The 20344-nt window shown below is 41.4% G+C and overlaps 1 protein-coding gene across 8 annotated transcripts in view; it reads right to left on the bottom strand.

Moving 5' to 3' along the window:
* The window catches only part of LOC137375763 (ran-binding protein 17-like), a 1067965-nt gene that overhangs the window by 458495 nt on the left and 589126 nt on the right, over window positions 1–20344 (bottom strand). For all 8 annotated transcript variants that reach the window (XM_068043152.1, XM_068043155.1, XM_068043154.1 and 5 more), the window contains one exon: window positions 955–1028. In XM_068043152.1, coding sequence (XP_067899253.1) covers window positions 955–1028 — 74 coding nt within the window. The remainder of the gene's footprint in view (window positions 1–954; window positions 1029–20344) is intronic.

The following is a 20344-nucleotide window of genomic DNA, read 5'->3' as shown; positions in this document are numbered from 1 at the left end:
ATAGATTTAAAGTGATTGGTAAAAAAAATTAAGAGGGGAGATGAGGAAAAACTTTTTCACCCAGAGGTTGGGGTTGGTCTGGAACTCGATGCCTGAAAGGGTAGTTGAGGCAGAGACCCTCAACTCATTCAAAAGGAGTCTGGATATGCATCTCAATTGCTGTAAACTGCAGGGATACGGACCAAATGCTGGAAGGTGGGATTAGAATAGGATTAGATTAGGGAGGATCGTTTTTCGGCTGGCATAGACATGATAGGCCAAGTGACCTCTTTCTGTGCCTTAAACTTTCTATGATTCTATGACAGAAGGATTACTCTCGTACCCTGGCTGGAGTAGTAACAGAAACAACGGGGTCCGGCAAAACGCACGGGATTCAACAAATGTCAAGTTGATAAGCCAATCCAATTCATTCCAGCGTTGGGAGGGGTATCAAAGACTGGTTGTTCCTAACCCATTTGTTGTATCGCACTGAGCATGTAACTAACTTGGGGAATGTGAGAAATGTAGTGGATGCTATATACCATGACCTCCAGAAAGCATATGACAAGGTTCCTCATAAGAATTTAGAGCAACAGAAATCCCAATTAGAGAGCTGTAACCAATGGAGATCCCAAGAGATTGATCCATGATATTCGTGATACGTACAATGATGTCTTGCAGTTCATCAACAAAGTGGTGAGAAAGCAGGAGGTTCTCAGGAGTGAAATAGTATATAAAGAGATTTACAAATACTTGGGAATTGGATAGCGGAATTTGAAATGGCATAAGAACAAAACAAGATGGCAGTACAGTAAAAATTAACTTAACAATCTGAGGATGCAATGAGATAAAGATTATTTGCCTCAAAAGAGAAAATGTTGCATTTTCAATTGTCACAAAATGGTTTGTTTGCTTGCCCCCACACCGTGCCTTACCTCACGGAGCAGGGAAAGGAGTTATTTGAAACATACTCACACTTTTGCCACAAATGCTTCAAGAACACGGGTTTCATCAGTAAGACTCAAAACTTCAGATATTCGGACATAAACCTGCGGTAGGAAAAAAAGATAATGAGGTGTTTTCGGTCAAACTCATACAAAAAATAAATTTGCAATTGATTTTCACATTTGGAATTGAAAGGCTGAAGTTTGCAAGTCAGAAGCACAGAGATCAGTTTAATTTTTGTGTACAAATATAATTTGAGGTCAGGCTAGAATTTTCATCACCTGTAAATGAAGAAGCCAGGAAGCTATCCAGCATCCGATGCTGACAAGTGTGGGTAGAAATCCAGTTGTGGTTACTTGCAACTCAACAACTTGCATTTATTTAGCGCCTTTAATGTAGGAAAACCTCCTGAGGCACATCATAGGAGTGTAATTAGACAAAATTTGACACCGAGCCACATAAAGAGATATTTGGGCAGATGACCAAAAGCTAGGTCAAAAAGGTAAGCTTTAAGGTACGCCTTAAAGGAGGAAAGAGAGGTAGGAGGCAGAGAGGTTTAGGAAGGGAATTCCAGAGCTCAGGGTCTAGACAGCTGAAGGCACGGCGGCTAATGGTGAGGCAATGTAGATCAGTATAAGGAGGAGGCCAGAATTGAAGGATTGCAGAGCTCTCGGAGGAAACTTGCTGTATGATTGCCTTTAAAAGTGATGTCCCTTTAAGATCTTAGTATGTTAATGAGCAAAGTGCCAGGACGCAGTCAGGTGTCTCTGAGCTAGAGTCACTCTGCAACTGCAAAACCCAGAGTAAGTATCTGCAAATAGTTAGCTCTGTACTGTATATAATAGTTAAGCTGTAGTAAACCTGTTTGAGATCTTCAACCAACTGGACTCCACACATTTCATTTACGTTGCATCAGACAACATAAAAGAACCCATTACATGGTGGCAGCTGTGGTGAGAAGACAAAGTCTTAGGTTGAAGAGCACGGTTAAAACAGCTCTGAAAAGACCTGTCCTACAGCCAGTAGAGAGAAAGTTCCAGAAAAATATTGGCTCAAACAGTGAAATAAGAACTTACCTCAAGTAGAAGACAGAGCACAGAACAACAGGCTGCAAGTAAATTGTGTGAATCATTGTGCCGACGGGCAAGGAATACTGCTTTGAGGAGAAAAAGCTTTGAAGTCCTTCAAAAGCTCTGTGTAGGAAAAAAATTACGAAGACCCGACTCCTTTCCTGAGCTGATCGAGGTCGTGCCATTACAGGAGGCGTCCATTAGAAAAACCGCAGGAAAACCACGATCACTGCAGAACATCATTCATGCAGCCAAAGTTTTAAGAAAACCCATTAAACCACTCAAGTGTAAATAAGAGCTTCCATTCACAAAGCCACAGTAGAAAAAAACATTAAAACCCACTCGACCATGAAGAACATAAACAAACTCTAGCAGCTAGTGAGCAGCTGTGTAAACAGAACAGGTTTAAGTGCTGGAAGCAAGATAAATACACAGTACCAGCAAATACCTGGCCCTGTCAATCAAAGCATCTAGTATAAATAACAGAGAGCCTCTTAAAGGGGAAACAATGCAGTCATAGAACAACTCTTAAAGCATGTTTTAAAGCAAAAGAACAGCAGAAATATGGATACCAAATTTCCCAGCACAAACTGGAAGGCCTTAGATATCCTTTTTTGATTTCCAACTGCTCAAACAAAGAATGCAGTTATTCTTCACAGACCAAATAATTGCAGAAGCAGAAAAACAGGCTGCAAAAATACTAATAGCAGTTGGAAATGAGGGATTACACAGAATCACACCTCCGGACTATCCGATGAGGACCAGAAAGATCCCACAAAGATATGGAAAGTGCTAGAAGATCAGCTCGGTTATGAGTGAATTTTAGAATTCACCGCCTGGAATTGATGTCCTATAGGCAACAGTCACAGGAATAAATAGACTAGTTCGTCAGGAGATGCCGTAGTAAGGGCAACAAATGAGAATTCTGAGCTGTCAAGACCAAATAATGGAGCTAGTGATTGCATCGACACCCAGTGAAGCGTTTCAGAAAGACCTCTTGGGGAAAAAGAAAGGTCACAGCATTGATGCGCTGCTGGAAGATGGTAGGAAATACGAAGCCATCGTAGCTGGACAACAGCACCTGCAAGCACTAGTGCAGCCAACAGTATCGGCACAATAACCAGGTCGAAAACAGCAAGCAAGCTGTGTGATAAGTGCGGTCTGTCCCACTCATGGCGAAAATACTCTGCATTTCATGGCCTGCGCAAGGTGTGCGATGCAAAAGGACACTGAGCCCGCCTATGCAACAAATCTGGCTCCAAAGACGCGACCAGAAGTCACAGCAGGATGCAAGTAAACAGAAGATGTGTGCAACAACAGGACAACAGCAGAAAGGAGAGCACCAGAGACCTGTGTAAATGCAGGCCAATACACAAAGTCCACAGTGAAACAGACCTGAGACAAGACTCAGCAAGGAGTAATTCGCAGCCAGGAGACGAACAAGCATTTCATATTGTGAACCTGACACATCGCGTTGATGAAGTCGAACAACTGGAAGCTTTTGCTACCATTCACATCATGTGCCCAAAGAAAGCTGGCAATCATACACTAAGGGTTAAGATTGACACTGGCGCTAGTGTAAATATCTGATCAGTCCAAATACTCAAAGATATGTACTGGAGTCATTGGAAATCAATGATACAACCGACAACTGCCACGTTATCAGCATACAACGGGTCAACCATCCCTTGCAGTGGCACACTAACAATGCAATGCAGCTATGGCAAGTTGGCATGGAAACTACAAATATTCTACCTAGTAGACACGAGTGGAGCAGCAGTGGCAGGATTACCAGTGTGTAAAGACCACAACATCATAACTATCCACGAGAACATTGCCAAGGGGAAATCTCCAAGGACCAGAACCCGCTTGCAGACTCTGGCCAGCATCAAACGGTGCAGTCTGGAAGTCCATCAACAGCACAACTATGCCGTGCTTTCACCTTTGCTTCCTAGAGAACTGCCAGCACCACAATGAGCCAGAAAAGACAGGTACCGCCATGAGGCCAAGTACTCCTCCCCCAACAAGTCCTCGACCTTGAGCCCCAAGCTCTCAGACACGGAGGATGAGGAGAGACAAAGGACACACAATGTCCAGAAGAGGCAGAGGAGAAATTAGTTGAAGTATTGTCTGTTAGATCTTCGAGATGAGCTGCCGGAACTTTCCAAGAATGACAAGGCCCCAAAAGTGGTCATCTTGAGAAAAGGAACAGAATATGTTAGCAGGCTGAAGGCAGAGCAACAGAAACTGAATGCAGAGAGGGAGAAACTTCAGAAAGAACAGCAACAGATGGGACACAAATTCCCCGAGCAAGAGGTGTCAAACCACTGAGATGATATATGGACTTTTGAGCCTCTATACTTGTAAATTTTATTATCTATATGCCGTGAAACGAATTCTGATGTTATCTAATGTTATATATTTTTACTTTTAGCATACGAGACTTATCTTTGGAAAGAAAGGGGATGTTGTCTTTAAGATTGCCTTTAAGTATTATGTCCCTTTAAGATCTTAGTATGCTAATAAGCTAAGTGCCAGGATGCAGGCATGTGACTCTGAGCCAGCGCCACTCTGCAACTGTAACACCCAGAGTAAGAACTCATCACAAAACTAACTTATTTTTTATTTTTCGCCAAATTAGTTTTCACTTTGGTATCAACATCGGGCCATGACTGCTCTATGTACAGTGGAGGATCTTTTCGCAGTGTTGGTCCAGGTGCAGTAAAACAAGTAGCGAAAATGTAAAATAAAAACAAAAAATGCTGGAAATACTCAGCAGGTCTGGCAGCATCTGTGGAGAGAGATGCAGAGTTAACATTTCAGGTCAGTGACCTTTCATCAATTCAGATGAAAGGTCATTGACCTGAAAAGTTAACTCTGTTTCTCTCTCCACAGATGCTGCCAGACCTGCTGTGCATTTTCAGCATTTTCTTTTTTACTAAAGTGTTGTTGAACTGTGTAGTCTCACATTATATGCCTAAATTCAATGCGGATGACTTCACATTCAAATGTTGGTTTAACATTTGTCAGTGCTGGTTTCAATACATCTATTACAAAGTGCAGATCATTGTTGAAATAATTTCCAACAATTATCCAGAGAAAAATAAAACCATCAGAGAAGGACTATGCCTGCCATTTACTGCCTTGCAGCCAATTATAGAGCAGTACAGAAACTTCGGAATAGCCCCTGTTCAACTTCCTGGCTGAAGAGAAGCATAGAATGCTACAGCACCAGATGAAATCATTCAGCCCATTATGCCTAAAGAGGCTCTTTAGTAGATTTATAAAATAACTAAAAGTAGAAAAGGGCTTTTTAAAAAATATATATATATATATATATATATATATTTAGTTGGCCCAAAGATCCAGGAAAAGTGGGTTTAAATATGTGCATTCAAGCATTCAATAAAAATGGGACATGCTGGATTTCAGTGTCATGCTAGGCCCCTATTGATTTTAAACTGTTACTGGAGTGAAGAAAGGACTTGTTAAACAGATCAGCCATGGCTGGAAAATACATTTGCGTATTAACAGACGGTCATTGGAAGGACAAAGGACCATTCCCTGACACATTCAACCCATAATGGACATTGATCACCAGGTATTGCGTATAAGAGGAGCATTCCAGAGACTGCTAAGGCGATACATTCCAAGAAGTGGACAGACCAGTTAGTCACATGACTAACCTGCTTGGCAACCTGGAGTTTTCTGAATTGTACAAACAGTTTGAACTCAGAGTGTCTGTTTGCTCCTGGACTGAGAAGATCTCTCCTGTCTGCTCCCATCTCTTTCTCACAAGCCTCTGAATCCACTGAAAACACATGAACCCCAAGATAGAAAAGTCTCTTACAGCAAATAAGGTTTAAGAAGAATACTGGGCCCCAATGAAAAGCAAGATCTACCTACAATCAAGGACTCTACTGTGGGCTCGAAGACCCGTAACAAAAACTCTTCAGATACTGCCTCAAACCTTTCCACTTTATTTTTCTTCTGCTCTTTTCTATCTCTATTTGCATGTGTGTATCACAAATGCATGCTAGCATGGGCGTGTCCTGTATCTGTAGGCGTCAACCAAATTAGAGTTTAAGTTTAATACATTTCAACTTTTCTTCTTTAAACCTAAGAAAGCCTGTTTGTGCTGGTTTCTTTGCCTTATAATTGGAAAGCGGTGAACAAGGAATCACCAAGGGGGAACTAAAAACATGGTGTGTTTAAAATTAAACCCTGTTACAGTAAGACCAGGTGAAGGCTGAAAGGGAACCCTCGACCTCTTTCTCACCTGGTTGTAACAGAAATTTGGGTGCGAGTGTCCGGAATTTTACCCACAGACAAACAAGAGAAATTGGAAGTGGGAAGCCAAATTGTTCCCAAGCAAAAAAGAGCAAGAAATTCAGGTTTTCTTGTGGCTGTGTGTGACTGAATACTAACATGTCTGCAACTGAAGCTAGTAACTCCCAAAGCCAGGGTGAAGTAACTTGGGAGAAGTTAAAAGCACTGTCTGTGGAGGAGTTGTGGAAAATGGCCGAGCAGTGTGGGATCACAGTACGTGGCAAGGCTAGGAAGTCTGAACTCCTAAGGCTAGTGGCCAACCATTTTTCCCCTGAATCTGAAGAAGAAACAGAGTTAGAAGCAGACTCCAACAAGGTATTAGCAAAGATACAATTGGAACAGAGGAAAATTGAATTTGAGGAAAGAGAGAGTCTTCCAGAAGGAATGTGAAGAAAATGAAAGGCAGGAGAGGGAGAGAGAAAGAATATTCCGGAAGGAATGTGAAGAAAGAGAGCTAAAGTGGCTTGAGTTAACTAGGGGGTGACAGAGTAACCCCATTGAAAGCATGGCCAATATGGAGGAGCGTAATTCAGGGCTGGGTACAGAATTGTTAAAACTAGCTCAACTAATTCCAACATTTAATGAGGAAGATGCAGAAGTAATTTTTGTGTTCTTTGAGAAACTGGCAAGACAGCTTAAATGGCCAGCTGAGACCTGGTCTCTTTTACTACAAAGCAAGCTAACTGACTGGAAAAGCCCATGAGGTTTATTCCTTGTTGCCAGATGAGATTTCATCAAATTATGAACTGACCAAAAATGCTATCACCGGGGCATATAATTAGTACCGGAAGCCTATCACCAAAGATTTAGAACCTTCAAGAAGCAAGCTAATCAAACTTATCTGGAGTTTGAAAGAAGCAAGCAACTGGCTTTTGACCAGTGGCTGAGGGCTCTTAAAGTACAGCTCAGCTATGAGAATCTGAGGGAAGTAATTCTGTTAAGAGGAATTTAAACACTCTCTCCCATACTCCATAAAGACCCATGTAGAAGAGCAGTGGGTCCAGAGTGCCTGGCAAGCGGCCGTCCTGGCCGATGAGTTTGCTTCAATTTATAAGTCGGTTTCCCAGGGGAGAACATTTGCTAATCACCCCCATACATCCAAAAAGGACAAAGTGTGGGAAGGGGACAGGAGCCCAAGCAGTCCTGGGAGAGAAAGAAAAGCAGGAGGCACAGGGGGTCTAGCCTCTAGCCAAAAAGGTGCTATGAGCAGGAGTGAGACCCAGAGATCCATGTACTTCCATTGTAATAAAGCAGGGCATTTAAAAGCTGACTGCTGGAAACTAAAGGGAAAACCTGTAGGGTTAATCAGGGCACACCCGCTCAGTGAAGACGGGACCCTGATGGAAAGCACAGCAGAACAAGCTGTGGCTTTAATTTCAGTAAGAGTGAGACCCAGGAAGCTTCCTACTGCAAGTGCAGGCACATTTAATAGGATTGCTGAAGGTTATCAGGGTTTTGTGTTTGAAGGGAAAGTAACCCCATACCCCTCGAGTGGGGCAAGCAAGCCCATAGTGATTCTCAGGGACACAGGGACCACTAGATCCCTCTTACTGGGAAAAGGCCTGATCCTTCCCCCAGACAGTGCAGTCAACACCAACATGGTGGTGAATGGTATTGGAGGAAAGTGTATGCCTGTACCTGTACACCGGGTTCACCTGGAGTGCGACCTAGTTTCGGGTCTGGTGACTGTAGGGATTGTCCCTAATTTGCCTGTGGACGGGTTTGACCTGCTCCTAGGTAACAATCTGGCGGGGGTGAAGGTGGTAGCCACCCCCCCAGTAGTGAAAGAAAGACTGCAGGAGGTCAGAGAGACAGGGCAGTGGCAGGAGATGGACCCCTCAGTTTCCCTGAATGTGTAGTGGATCAGGCCATGATCAAATCAGGTCCCCCAGAGGAGACTGAATTAGCACTGCAGGCAGATGACCAGGTCCGCCTGTCTGAGACTTTCTTTGGTAAGTTAGGAGACCCAGGGAATGAATTAAATAGATCTTCCCTCGCTGAGGCTTAGCGAGCCGACCCAGTATTGCAAGAGTTGGCACAGGTTGCCCAGTCTGAAAGTGAAGCAGAGGGAGTCCCTGATCACTATTATTTAAAGAATGAGGTACTAATGAGGAAATGGAGTTCTCCTCACAGAGCTGAGTGCAAGGAGTGGACAGTAGTTCACCAGTTAGTGGTGCTGCAGAGGTACTGGAGAAAAATATTAACAAGGGCCCATGAGACTACAGTAGCTGTACATGCCGGTATACGAAAGACCAAAGCTCGCATAAGACAGCAGTTTGACTGCCAAAACTCCACAAAGATGTGGTGGAGTACTGCAGGTGTTGCCACATGTGCCAGGTTGAGGGGAAACCCCAACCTACAGTGAAACCTGCACCCCTAAGTTCCGTACCGGTGTTAGCAGGACCCTCCAGCAGAGGGCTGGTGAACTGTAAGGGACCCTCGCCGAGAATAAAAGAGGACAGGCAGGCAGAAGGCTGACAGAAGTTTACAAAGGGAAGGGGAAAAAGCTACCAAGAGGGAAGGTTAAAGGAAGTCCGGGAGGAATCCAGGATGAAAACCCCTACTGTCCGGTCAGCCAACCCCGAAAAATTTGAAAAGTTAGACCTCTCACCCTCCTATGTAAATGCAGACACTAGAAGTACCCCACCACAGTTGCAAAAGGCATGTGCAAGAACCTGTAGAGACAAAGAAAGATCTCTAGAGGGGCACAGAAACCGTGAGGCTAATGCCTCACCTAGTCGAAGTGCCACAGGGGAGTACAGTAGCGTCTGCACAAATACCTGCAGGCACGAGTGTCCCAGAGGACAAAGGAGAGGTGTGCGAAGATTCCTCCCCCGCAGTCAGTAAAAAGAAAACCACCCATCCCCCTAAAGTCAAATGTCTTTGCATGACTCAACAAAGCACTGAAGGAGAGTTCAGGATAAACCTGCCCTTAGCTCCTGAAAAAAAAGTTACCTCAGCAGGAACAAAGACCCTAGGCAGCCGTGGAAATGGGCAAACAGATGAGAAACTTCCCCAAAAAAGAACCACGTTTATTGGGATGTCAAAAAAGGGGCGATTTTAATAAGCATTTTAATGAAATGCGCTTTTCTCAAATCGCATTTGCTCCTGGACTGAGAAGATCATTGAATTTGAGGAAAGAGAGAGTCTTTCAGAGAGAGAGCAGCAAATCATCCATCAAAAAAGAAACAGATGCTTTCAATTAGCGACAAAAGCTCTCAATCTGAAATGTCAAACTGTTATTTTCTCCTTTCAGATACTGACTAATCTTCTGTACATTTCCTGCACTTAAGATTTTATTTCTAATTTCCACATTCTGCAGTTTTTTTTAAATTTCTGTGTAATATTTCAATTTTGTACATTGGAAATTATATTAAAAAATGACAATCAATGAAGTGACATACAGGGGAAATTACTGGTTATTCGTTCCAGAAAACAATAGTTAAACTACACCATACACCATTTACTTGATCTCTAACTAAACAGATTCATTAGCAGGCTACTACAACCAAGTCAAATACATATATGCGGCCTTAATTTTACCATTGGAAAGTACAAGCCCTACTAGGGAACAGTGCTGCTACAGTAAAGGAGCAAGCAAACGCAAAACAGAAGTTTTTTTTTTAAAGACAAGGTAGCAATGAAGCAACCGTTTAATCCACAATCATCCTTGTAACTATTTCCAATCCTTTTATCATCCATTAGTCTGGATACACATCATCTCATCAAATACCATGTCAACCCTTTCATCCCATGGGCTCTCCTCTACCGCTGGGACTCCACACACCAGGCTTGAATGACAGCCATGATTATTAGCTCCTAAATCCATTTATCTGCCCCATTGAACAGTAAATTGAGGCACTCGTTAACAATGACAACAACCTTCTTTTGTTTCTCCTGTTTGAGCATTAAGTGAGATTTTTTTTTTTAATTTACTCGAAGTGAAACCATTTGTTCCTATGAATATGTATGTGGTACAGCTTTAAATGGATCTAATCCATTTAAATGAGTACCGTGTAGCAATAGCTGCCTATTAAATGAATATAAATAAATAGAAACAAATTCTACCGACATTGCACTGGGCTTGGCTAATAGATTAAAATATATATTAGAAAATATTAGGCACTGATTAGACAGCAATGCACATTTCACATACTTAAACAGTGCTGTGTCTGTCTCGCTCATTGTAAACATTTCCTACGACTCATACTTTATACAATTAACTTAAAGAAGAAATATTTTTTATAAAGTGACAGCAGTCACTTCATTTTATTTTGTTGTCTCCAATCAGAGCAACACAAAACCAGTGTTTTACATGTTCTACAAAGCTTTATTTATTTAAAAAACAAAGACAGTGAAAGTAATTTTTCAGTGTTGGGAACGACTGACAAATCAAAGGAAAATTCTGTACAGCGTCTGTAATATTTCAGGTTTAAAAAAGCAGAATATATGGAAATACAAAGCAGGGTTGTTAATATGAGAGAGAGAGAGAGAGAGAGATAAGACAGGGAAATGTTGCTTCAGAGCAGGCCTGACAAAGGATCTCCAGATGAAGCCTTTTCCCTCAGATGCTGTCAGCTCTTATTTCAATTTTCTAACATTCGCAGTGTTTATTTTAAATCAGCTATGTGTCAGTTTGGCTCAGTTAGTAAAATTCTCCCCCAAATCAGGTATTGGGTTGAAGCCCCACTTCAGCACATTGTCTCTGCTGACATTCGAGTGCAGCAGTGAAGAAGTCCTGCGTCATCAGAGGTTAAATCAAAACCCCAATTCCTGTTCTGGTTACCCAATGTTAAGGATCCCTGAAGACATGGTGCACTGTTCAAAGAAGTTTGCCCAGTGTCCTGACCAACATTCCTTCTTCAACCAACTCCACCAAAAAAAAGATTTACTTCTCATTTGTGTCAGTGCTATTTGTGAGGCAAAATAGCTGTCACATTTTGCCACATAATAACAGTGACTGCAACTTGAAAGAAATTCATTTTATGTGAAGTTCTTTGGGATGTCTTGACAAACATGATGAGGCAATACATAAATGCAAGTTCTTTCTTTCTCAATAAAGGTTTAAGAAAATGCCTATGAAAACTCTTAATACCTTCAAAGATTCCTTTATAACTCGACGCTATGCCCTTTCTAGAGCCATCTGAGGAAATAGATCTCATTACTAAATCGGCAATTATTCAAAAATCTGAATTGTACAACAGGACTTCAACCAGAAAAAAAATCACAAATCAGACATAAAACACAGTAGCACCTGCAAAGTCAAGCTTGCTAAAGACACAGAATTCTTTACACACTACAACAACAACTCCTTGCAATTATATAGCACCTTTAACATTGTAAAATTCCCAAGATGCCTCACAGGAGCTTCATCGAACAAAATTTAACACCAAGCCGCACAAATGGATATTAATGCAGATGACCAAACAATATCAGTACTAAGGAGCATCTTAGAGGAGGAAAGAGGCTGAGACTTAGGGAGGGAATTTCAGAGCTTTGAGCCTCGGCAGCTGAAGGGAGAGCCACCAATGGTGGAGCAATTAAATTCAAGGATGCATAAGACGTCAGAATCAGAGGAATGCAGATATCTTGGAGGGTTGGTGGGACTGCAGGAGATTACAGAGACAGTGAGGGGTCAGGTGATGGGGGATTTGAAAACAAGGATACAAATTTTAAAACCGAGGCATTGCTTAACTAGGAGCCAATATAGGGCAGCGAACATAAGGTCGGCGGGGTGGTGGTGGTGGGCAGTTGGTGGGCGATAGGTGAACATAACTAACTGCAAGTTAGACTATGGGCAGCAGAGTTTTAGATGTGTTTAAGTTTATAGAGGGTGAAAAATTGGTGGCTGGCCAGGTGTTTGTTGGAATAGTCAAGTTTAGAAGTAACAAAGGCATGAATAAAGGTTTCAGCAGCAGATGAACAGAGGCAGAGGTACAGTTGGGTTGGGCATGGGGGTGGAAATAAGCGATCTTAGTGATTGAATGGATATGTAGCTGGAAACTCATCTTGAGGTCAAATACAACACCAAGGTTGCGAACAGCCTAGTTTAGCCTCAGATAGTTGTCAGAGAGACGGATAGGGAATGGAGTTTGTGGTAGAGAAAAAAAGATTTTGGTTTTTCCAATACTTAGTTGAAGGAAATTTCTGCTCTTCCAGTAATGGATGTTGAACAAGCAGTCTGACAATTTAGAGACAATTACAAAGGTAAATCTATCCTTTAGCATTTCCAACCCTGCCAACATTTCCTTGGCAGTTGATGTGAAGAGGGCATGTAAATGCTGTAAAATCCTCTTTGATGGAGACCATTATTCAACATTGCTGAATTGCTAATGGGGTGACAAACACAAACCAGAAAGACTACAGGATTCATTTCAATAATTGATAATCGCTGTTAATATTGCTGACTTTTGAGTTATTCAGGCTATTTCCTTTCTCGACTCATTAAAACATCCCTTTCTTAACACACCAGTGTAACTCCATCATATACCGGATGCCCTGGTTCCTGCTGCCTGCAATATCAGAAATACAGACTAAGGAAAAGTTACACCAACCGATAGCCAGTGGAACGTCAGGAACAATAGTCCACTCTCTGATTGCAATGTACTTTGACTTCATGTTGGGGAAGGGGAAAATATGAAAATTGTATAGGGGGAGGTTATTGCTAAGAATGTACAAGACTGCACTAAAATAAAGGAAGATAAACAGACTTGCAGAGTGGGCATGTAAATGCAAAATGACATTGAATATAGCGCAGTGTGAGGTCGTTCATTTTGTATGAGGAATAAGGAGCCACTTACTCCTTGGAAGGTCAGAAATTAAATGGGGTAGAGGAGAATATAGATACATAAATCACCAAAGGTAGTAACACAAGTAGATGTCATGAAGAGTGCAAACAAATTAATTTCTAGAGGAAAGGAATAAAAAAGCAGGGATAAAATGTTAAATTTATATAGAGTCTCAGTTAGACCACGCTCAGAGAACTGTGTACAGTTCTGGTCTCCTTATGCCGAAAGGAACATTGAAACACTGGAGAAAGTGCAGAAAAGATTTACAGGGTATAACTAGAATTAGGAGGACATAACTATCAGGGAAGATAGAGCAGGCTGGGGCCCCTTACTCTGGAAAAGAGAAGACGAAGAGGAGACCTGACAGTGGCCTTTAAGATTATTAGGTTCAATAAGGTGGAAGTTGGAGAAACTGATTCTATTTGTGGCTGAGTCCAGAACAAGAGGGCATCAATATATGATAGCCTCTCAAAAATCAAAAACAATTTAAGAGGAATTCCTTTAACAGAGTGTGTTCAGAATTTGGAACTCACTGCCACATGGAGTGGTTGAAGCATTTAAGGGGAGGCTTGATGTATACATGAGGAGAAGGGAATAGACAGATAAAGAGGCAGAGTGGGAAGAGGTTTGTGCGGAGTGACTAGTTGGGCCAAATGGCCTGATTCTGAGCTGTATGTGCTTATTTAATATATAAAAACCATGCCAGGACAGTTGGTGATTCTTCCTGAATCTAACCTTTTCATAATATCTCCCAATGGCACTCTGCCCAATTCAACAATTCTATATATATATGCTGCATGCACACTTATTTTTGATTACCATCCTCCTGAGTAAACTCAGTGCTGACGCAATGTACATTTCATTTAAATCTGTCCTGCGCTCCGCCTCAGTAAACACGGCCTAGAAAATACACACAAGGTGACTAAACTCCACAGGCTTTGGTAATTCACACATATGATGTGCAATCTTGATTAAAAGTCTGGTAACAGAACAAAATAGCAGCTAAAATACAGGGTAGAGGATGAAACATTTACCAGGGCCTGTTAGAAAATCTAGGAAATGATTAGACCATGGCTTGTGACAATGGTGGTTGTATTGTATTTCTTGCATTGTCCCGAGGGCAGCAGACATTGTATCCACCAATTGCACTCCGTTACACCAGCAATTTCAACAATACTCTGGGGTGCACCAGGCAGGAGCTAATTGTTCTACATTGCCAAGCTTCTGAATCCTGCCAGCTCTGGCTGTAATTATAGACATCTGTCACTGCTAGCCACTCAGCGGTAACCGTAACATCAATATACAACAATAACACTGAAATGCCTTCGGGCGCTGCATGGAGACCTGAAACGAGAGTCGGGCAATCATCTGCTTTCTTCAAACTATCTGTCAAAATGCTCCCAGCCACAAATTGCTCTCTTTGTGTCCTTAGGATAATCTGTTGATTTATTGTACATCTTCTAATATTTACAGCCCAACCTGCCTCCTCTAGTGCTAGAATGCTCTGAAGCATTGCTCAAAGCAAACTCATTTGCTCGAGCAGCACTCAAGAAAGCACCATCAGTCTCAGAAAGGGTTGGGAAAATCTTTACCCTGGTACAGAATCAATGTTTTAAAATCTTTGACTGGAAAGCTATACATATTGAAAATAAAAAAACTCTTATATGCAATATATATTTTCAGTGCACTGATGAATATTCTCTTGTAGGGTTTATCACTTGAGATCAGCTTTTCATGACTGCCCACATAAGCGCAATTCATTTCAGTATATTCAGTGAATGCTTTTGTCTTGGGTAATTGTAACTTTTTAAAGCAAAGTCACACGCAGTCATTGTTGCTCTGCCGTTTAACAGCATGACACACATGCATTTTGAAAATTGCAGAGGACATTCAGTGTGAAGGGAACCACGTCCTTTTGTTTCTTGTTTCAATCAGTCGATGTGCACCCAGCAAAATGTACATGGCTGCAATGTCTAATTGCTGTGGCCAACATTGCATTTCGAGTTATGTTAACCCCCTTCCCTGCTGACTAATGCAGGGCCTTGTGCTCAGCGAGTGTAGTATAAGGATATAAAGGGTTAATACTAAACACAGTAAGAGAGACGCCTCCCACTGTATGAGCAATGATGTAATAGTCACATGAGATAGGCTTGAGAAGAAGAGGCACAGCAGCAAGAGGGATGCTAGCTTAGGTGGCTTGCGGAGAGTGTATACAGGAACTGTCGATAATAAAGAGTTGGGTTAGATAACCTTTACCGGAGTCTAAGACTTTCTCTAGAATGCCCTACAATAATATTAATACAAACCCAACATGGTGGCAATGGTAAAATAAGAGTAAAATAACAGTAAAACAAGGGTAAAATAATGGCAAAACAGCAGTGAATGTGACAAGGAGAATTTGAAGATCTCCTTACCTTACCAGGTGAACAACAGAGTTTAAAGATAAATACTGGCCCAGTACAGTAGGAAAATTACTTACCTGCAGAAGATGCTGTGCAGAGCTCCGCAGCTGTGGTGAGTCAGAGCACAGAAATACAGACTACGCCACAGAACAGAAGCGTGATGGCCTGCAAGTAAAATCCAGCGATCGGATGAGTGATGGTCGGGGATCGCTTTAAAAGCCGTTGAACAGTTTGCGGTACTTTTCTAAAGGCACTGTGCTCAGAAAGTTAAAAAAAAAAGTGGGGGAAAAACCCAATCCTTCATTTGGGCTGAACGTGAGGGCGAAGCGCAGGAAAACCCCGAAAACAGCAGGGATACCTCCATTAAGGCAACCGAGCCTGAAAGAAAAAAATACAAGCAGAATACCCTAAAAGGTCTATTAAGAATATGGATCCAAAATTGGGAATGCCTGAGAGTTTCCAGTATCAAGAAGGTCCCAATCAGATTCAAAATTGGCTATCATGGAGAAAAGGGTTCCTAAGGTTTAGAATCGCTCGCAACTCCATACAAGATCTGAAGTGCAACCTCCCTATATTCAGTAGCTGCAATTGTGGATGACAAAATTATCCAACAATGGATTAATGAGGCAATCAATAAATTCGAAGAGGTACTCCAAGCCTTTGATAAATATTTTAATCTCTGTCCAATAAAATCTTGGAAAGAGCCAAATTTAATAAGCGGGCGCAGATGATTGGTGAATCTATAGACGCCTATATAGATTGGCAGAAGGTTGCGAGTATGGCGAATTAAGGCAGAAAAAAATCAGAGACAGGATAGTCATTGACATAGCGAATGAATACTTGTCAGACCTGTTGCAATCCAAGGAAGACGTTACACTGGAAAAGGCAGGCTGAAGTTTGCCAACAGAATAGGGCCATTCTATGAGCTGAAGACAAGCCGTGGATGAGAAGGAGTCCAATGCCCATCCAACTGGTTAAGCCAAAGCCAGGGAAACACTTCGAGGAACAGAAAAAACATACAGGTGAGAAGGCGCATGGCATTGGAAAACGTTGCCAACGTTGTGGAGACAGGAAGACCCATAGACGAGAGCAGTGCCCAGCAAGTAAAGCTGACTGTTTTAAACGTGGAGAAACTGGACACTAGGGGAAGATGTGCCACAGCAAAATTTCTTCGTTTAAAGGTACAAATCACAAGACCTTCACGTGAACAACAGTGAATCAAGTACAGCAATATCCACAAGAGAAAGAACCAGGAGAGTTCTTGGGAGAAATTCAGTAACCAGACCAAGATTTCTCGACAGCAGACATCTACATGAATGGCCACCTCATGAAGTTTAAGCTTGACACAGGGGCAAGCACCACAGTATTTTGTGACCAAGAGCCTTAGGTGAAGACACATTACCTGCAACCGACAGATATACAGTTGCATGGTCCAGGCGGGACACAACTGTGAGTAAAAGGCAAACTCCAAGAACTCTTCAGTATAGAGGCAGACAACTGGTGTGACCTGATACGTCTTACACAATCAGGAATTTTCTTTACTGAGCTGGAATGCAGGCTTGGAACTGCAGTTGATTGAAATGGTAGCTGAAGTCAAGCAAACAAAGATAAACAATTCCTTCCAATCATCAGCCGTGCGTTATTGAGGGCAACTGTAGATCATCCACCACTAGAACAGCGCTAACCGCAATTGACTACCCAATTTCCAACTAGACCTTGGCAAAGGCTAGACATGGATTCATTCATGTTTGGTGTGAAGTCATATATCATCATCAACTATTTTTCCAGGTGGATAGAAGTCCAATGATTATATTCTACAACCACTGAGGTAGTAATCAGAATCCTTACAGACTTCTCGACAAGTGGGATTCTGGATGAAATATTATCAGACAACGGACCACAGTTCACGAACTAATGTTTTACCCAGTTTGCCGTGAAGCTGGGTTTTCAGCATCTTATGAGCTCACTGAGGTATCCACAGTCCAATGGCAAGGCAGAACGAGGTGCAAGAACCATAAAATCTTTACTCAAGAAAAATGAAGATCTTCCTATCTCACTCCTAGTTTATCATTCAATGCCACTCTTGTGCAGATTATTACCAGCAGAATTACTAGAGGGAAGGATGTTAAGAACACAGTTTCCAGTATCGCCTCAACAATTAATGCTTGGATTGAAGACTCAAGACTGTGAGAAAGTTCAAGAAAGAGAAAACTCCGATAGAAGGAAACAAACCCGGAATTACAATAACAGGTTTACAGCGAAAACTTACCCAAATTAAACGATGGTTGAAAAGTTTGGATACTTGACCTACAACAAGAAGGTACAGTAATCCATAAACATGAGGACGATCAGCGATCGCATGGTATACAATGAATGAAGAGAACATACAAAGGAATCGGAGGAATATCATTCCTATTCTGAGAAAGCAACAGCCAGTAATCCATTTGCAAGATCCAGATGAAGATGAACAAACCCAAACTGAATGAATACAACAACCCATAGAAACAAAAAATCAAGCCAACAATCCAGACTTCCTACGAAGATTACTGATCGTCCCAGACAGATTGTCAAACCTCCGATGAGAATCAGAAGTCAGAATCTGTAAAGTCAGAGACTTGGGAGGAGCAAGAGTAGTAGAGAGGTCATAAATGCATATATGTTTGGAAAAGTGTTGAATAAAGACTTGGGATAGATACAGTATAAGGATATAAAGGGTTAATACCAAAGACAGTGAGAGACCCCTCCCACTATATGAGCGATGATGTAACAGTCACATGAGATAGGCTTGAGAAGAAGGTATAGCAGCACAAAGGATACTAGCTTATGTAGCTTGCGGAGAGTGTATATAGTAACTGTAAATAATAAGTTGTTAGTTAACCTTTACCGGAGTCTAAGACTTTCTCTAAAACACCCTACAATGCTACTAATACAAATCAACAAACACAACAGTTGGCGTTGGAAGCGGGCAAGATCCAGTGGTGCAAGAAATATTGTAAAATTGTCCTCATATGTTTTTGCATGATAAGGCAGATTGCAGGTTGTGACATCCATGGACATCAAGCTTTGAGAAAGCTTCACAATTTTTGTTTGGTTTAGCAATTCGGGGATTGTAGTAATAATATTACACCAGTGATTCTCTGGAAACAGACACTTAAAAAAAAAAGTACAAATCATTTTATTAGCTCCTTTGTCAATTTAATTAAAAATGTTTACAGTGCACCAATGAAACAGGCCATGAGCAGATTGTTTTAAATGAAATATATAAGGGTCAAATTAACACAACCAAAGCAATAATTAGTACAGTTTAAAATGTTAATTTTGGGTACTTGAAGATCACATCATAATTTTTTTTTAATTTCCCGTGGCATTTTCAAAAAAACAATTGAGCCATTTGAGAAATAAAGGATGTAAATGGTGATATTTTTTGTTTTTGCACTGAGCACCAATGTAACTCCATTTTTTAAAAAACCACATTATAAATTAGCTATCTGTAAATGTGCTGTATTTATTGACAGTAAAACTTATAACTGATTCTGGTACAGATTATACATTTAGTGCTTGGAATACTGACGCTCCATTCAATGAAACGGGCCCTGCTGTATCTCTGAAAGCTGCAGATTGTCACTTCAAAAAACACTCTATCCCTGAATGCAGGTTACATCACTGATATGAAGTATGACTTTAGTACTGTGAATTTTGAGCTTATTATAGCGAGGACATCAGTGCTTTCCCACATCAGGCACCCAAGTCTCAGTATCAAACATTCCAGATCAAGTCAGGTCAGGTCAGCATAGGTTTCATGCAAGTTAAAGCACCCAAGCCCCCTCTACATTGCCCCAACAGAGTGCTTTAACTATAGCCTCGGAAAAAAACAACCCCTATTGCATCAGTGTGGCATCCTTGATTTGCAACACTAGCATTACTGGGCTGGATCAACAATTTATTGCCAATTAGTGCTGACTCAGGGGAACATGCATGTACTAAAGATGATGTTGGCATTGTTCATGTGTCATATCGTACAAGATGCAACTAAACCTGAGATGAAAAATCCTCAGAGGCAGATTGTCACTCACATTTGACTGAAAGGTATAGTACTAAACCAGTTAGATATTAATGAAACTATTTACTATTGCGATTTACTATTTGATGAAGTAGTGTTTTAAAAATAATCTGAAGAACAAATATGGCTAACCTGTGACAGACAACAGTGTACAGTTTCTTTCTGTGATCTCTGCTGGTAATACTGTAGGTCGCCACACCAAAATCATTGTGTGATTCTATATCTCAGCATCTCCATTAATCTTTCACTTACATCATAGCACCTGTGCACGGTAACCACATCATTGCAAGAAAACCCTTGACGTAAATTCAAGGAACAATGGCTGTGATACCATGGAATACAATCTACTATCCTCTTTATACTCAAAGCCAGACTCCATAGCACCACATTAATAGACAAACAACATCCTCTTTAAAATCTCTCCATGGCCTCACTCCAACCTACTTCAGTAATCTCCTCCAGTACTATATCTCCCTTTAGCATTCCTTCCTCTTGACTCTAGCTTTTTCTGAATCCACTCTTCCTTCATCCTACCATTGATGTGGCAGAACCTGAAGCTACCTGGTTCCTAATGGAATTCCCTCTCTAAAGTTCCCTGCCTTCCTACCTCCATTAAAATCCTTCCTATTGTCTTCTCTCTATTCCCTGTTTATTACCAAGTTATATCTATCCGAGTCTTGCTTTGTAACCATGTCTATGTAACTTGAGTTCCCCGTGTCCATTCGCGTGCGCATTTTGGCTGCCACTCCAAACCCAAACATATCACTTCCA

The sequence above is a fragment of the Heterodontus francisci genome, chromosome 12 (assembly GCF_036365525.1).
Source record: "Heterodontus francisci isolate sHetFra1 chromosome 12, sHetFra1.hap1, whole genome shotgun sequence".
Lineage (NCBI taxonomy): Eukaryota > Metazoa > Chordata > Chondrichthyes > Heterodontiformes > Heterodontidae > Heterodontus > Heterodontus francisci.
This window is presented reverse-complemented; position numbering and strand designations above follow the sequence as displayed.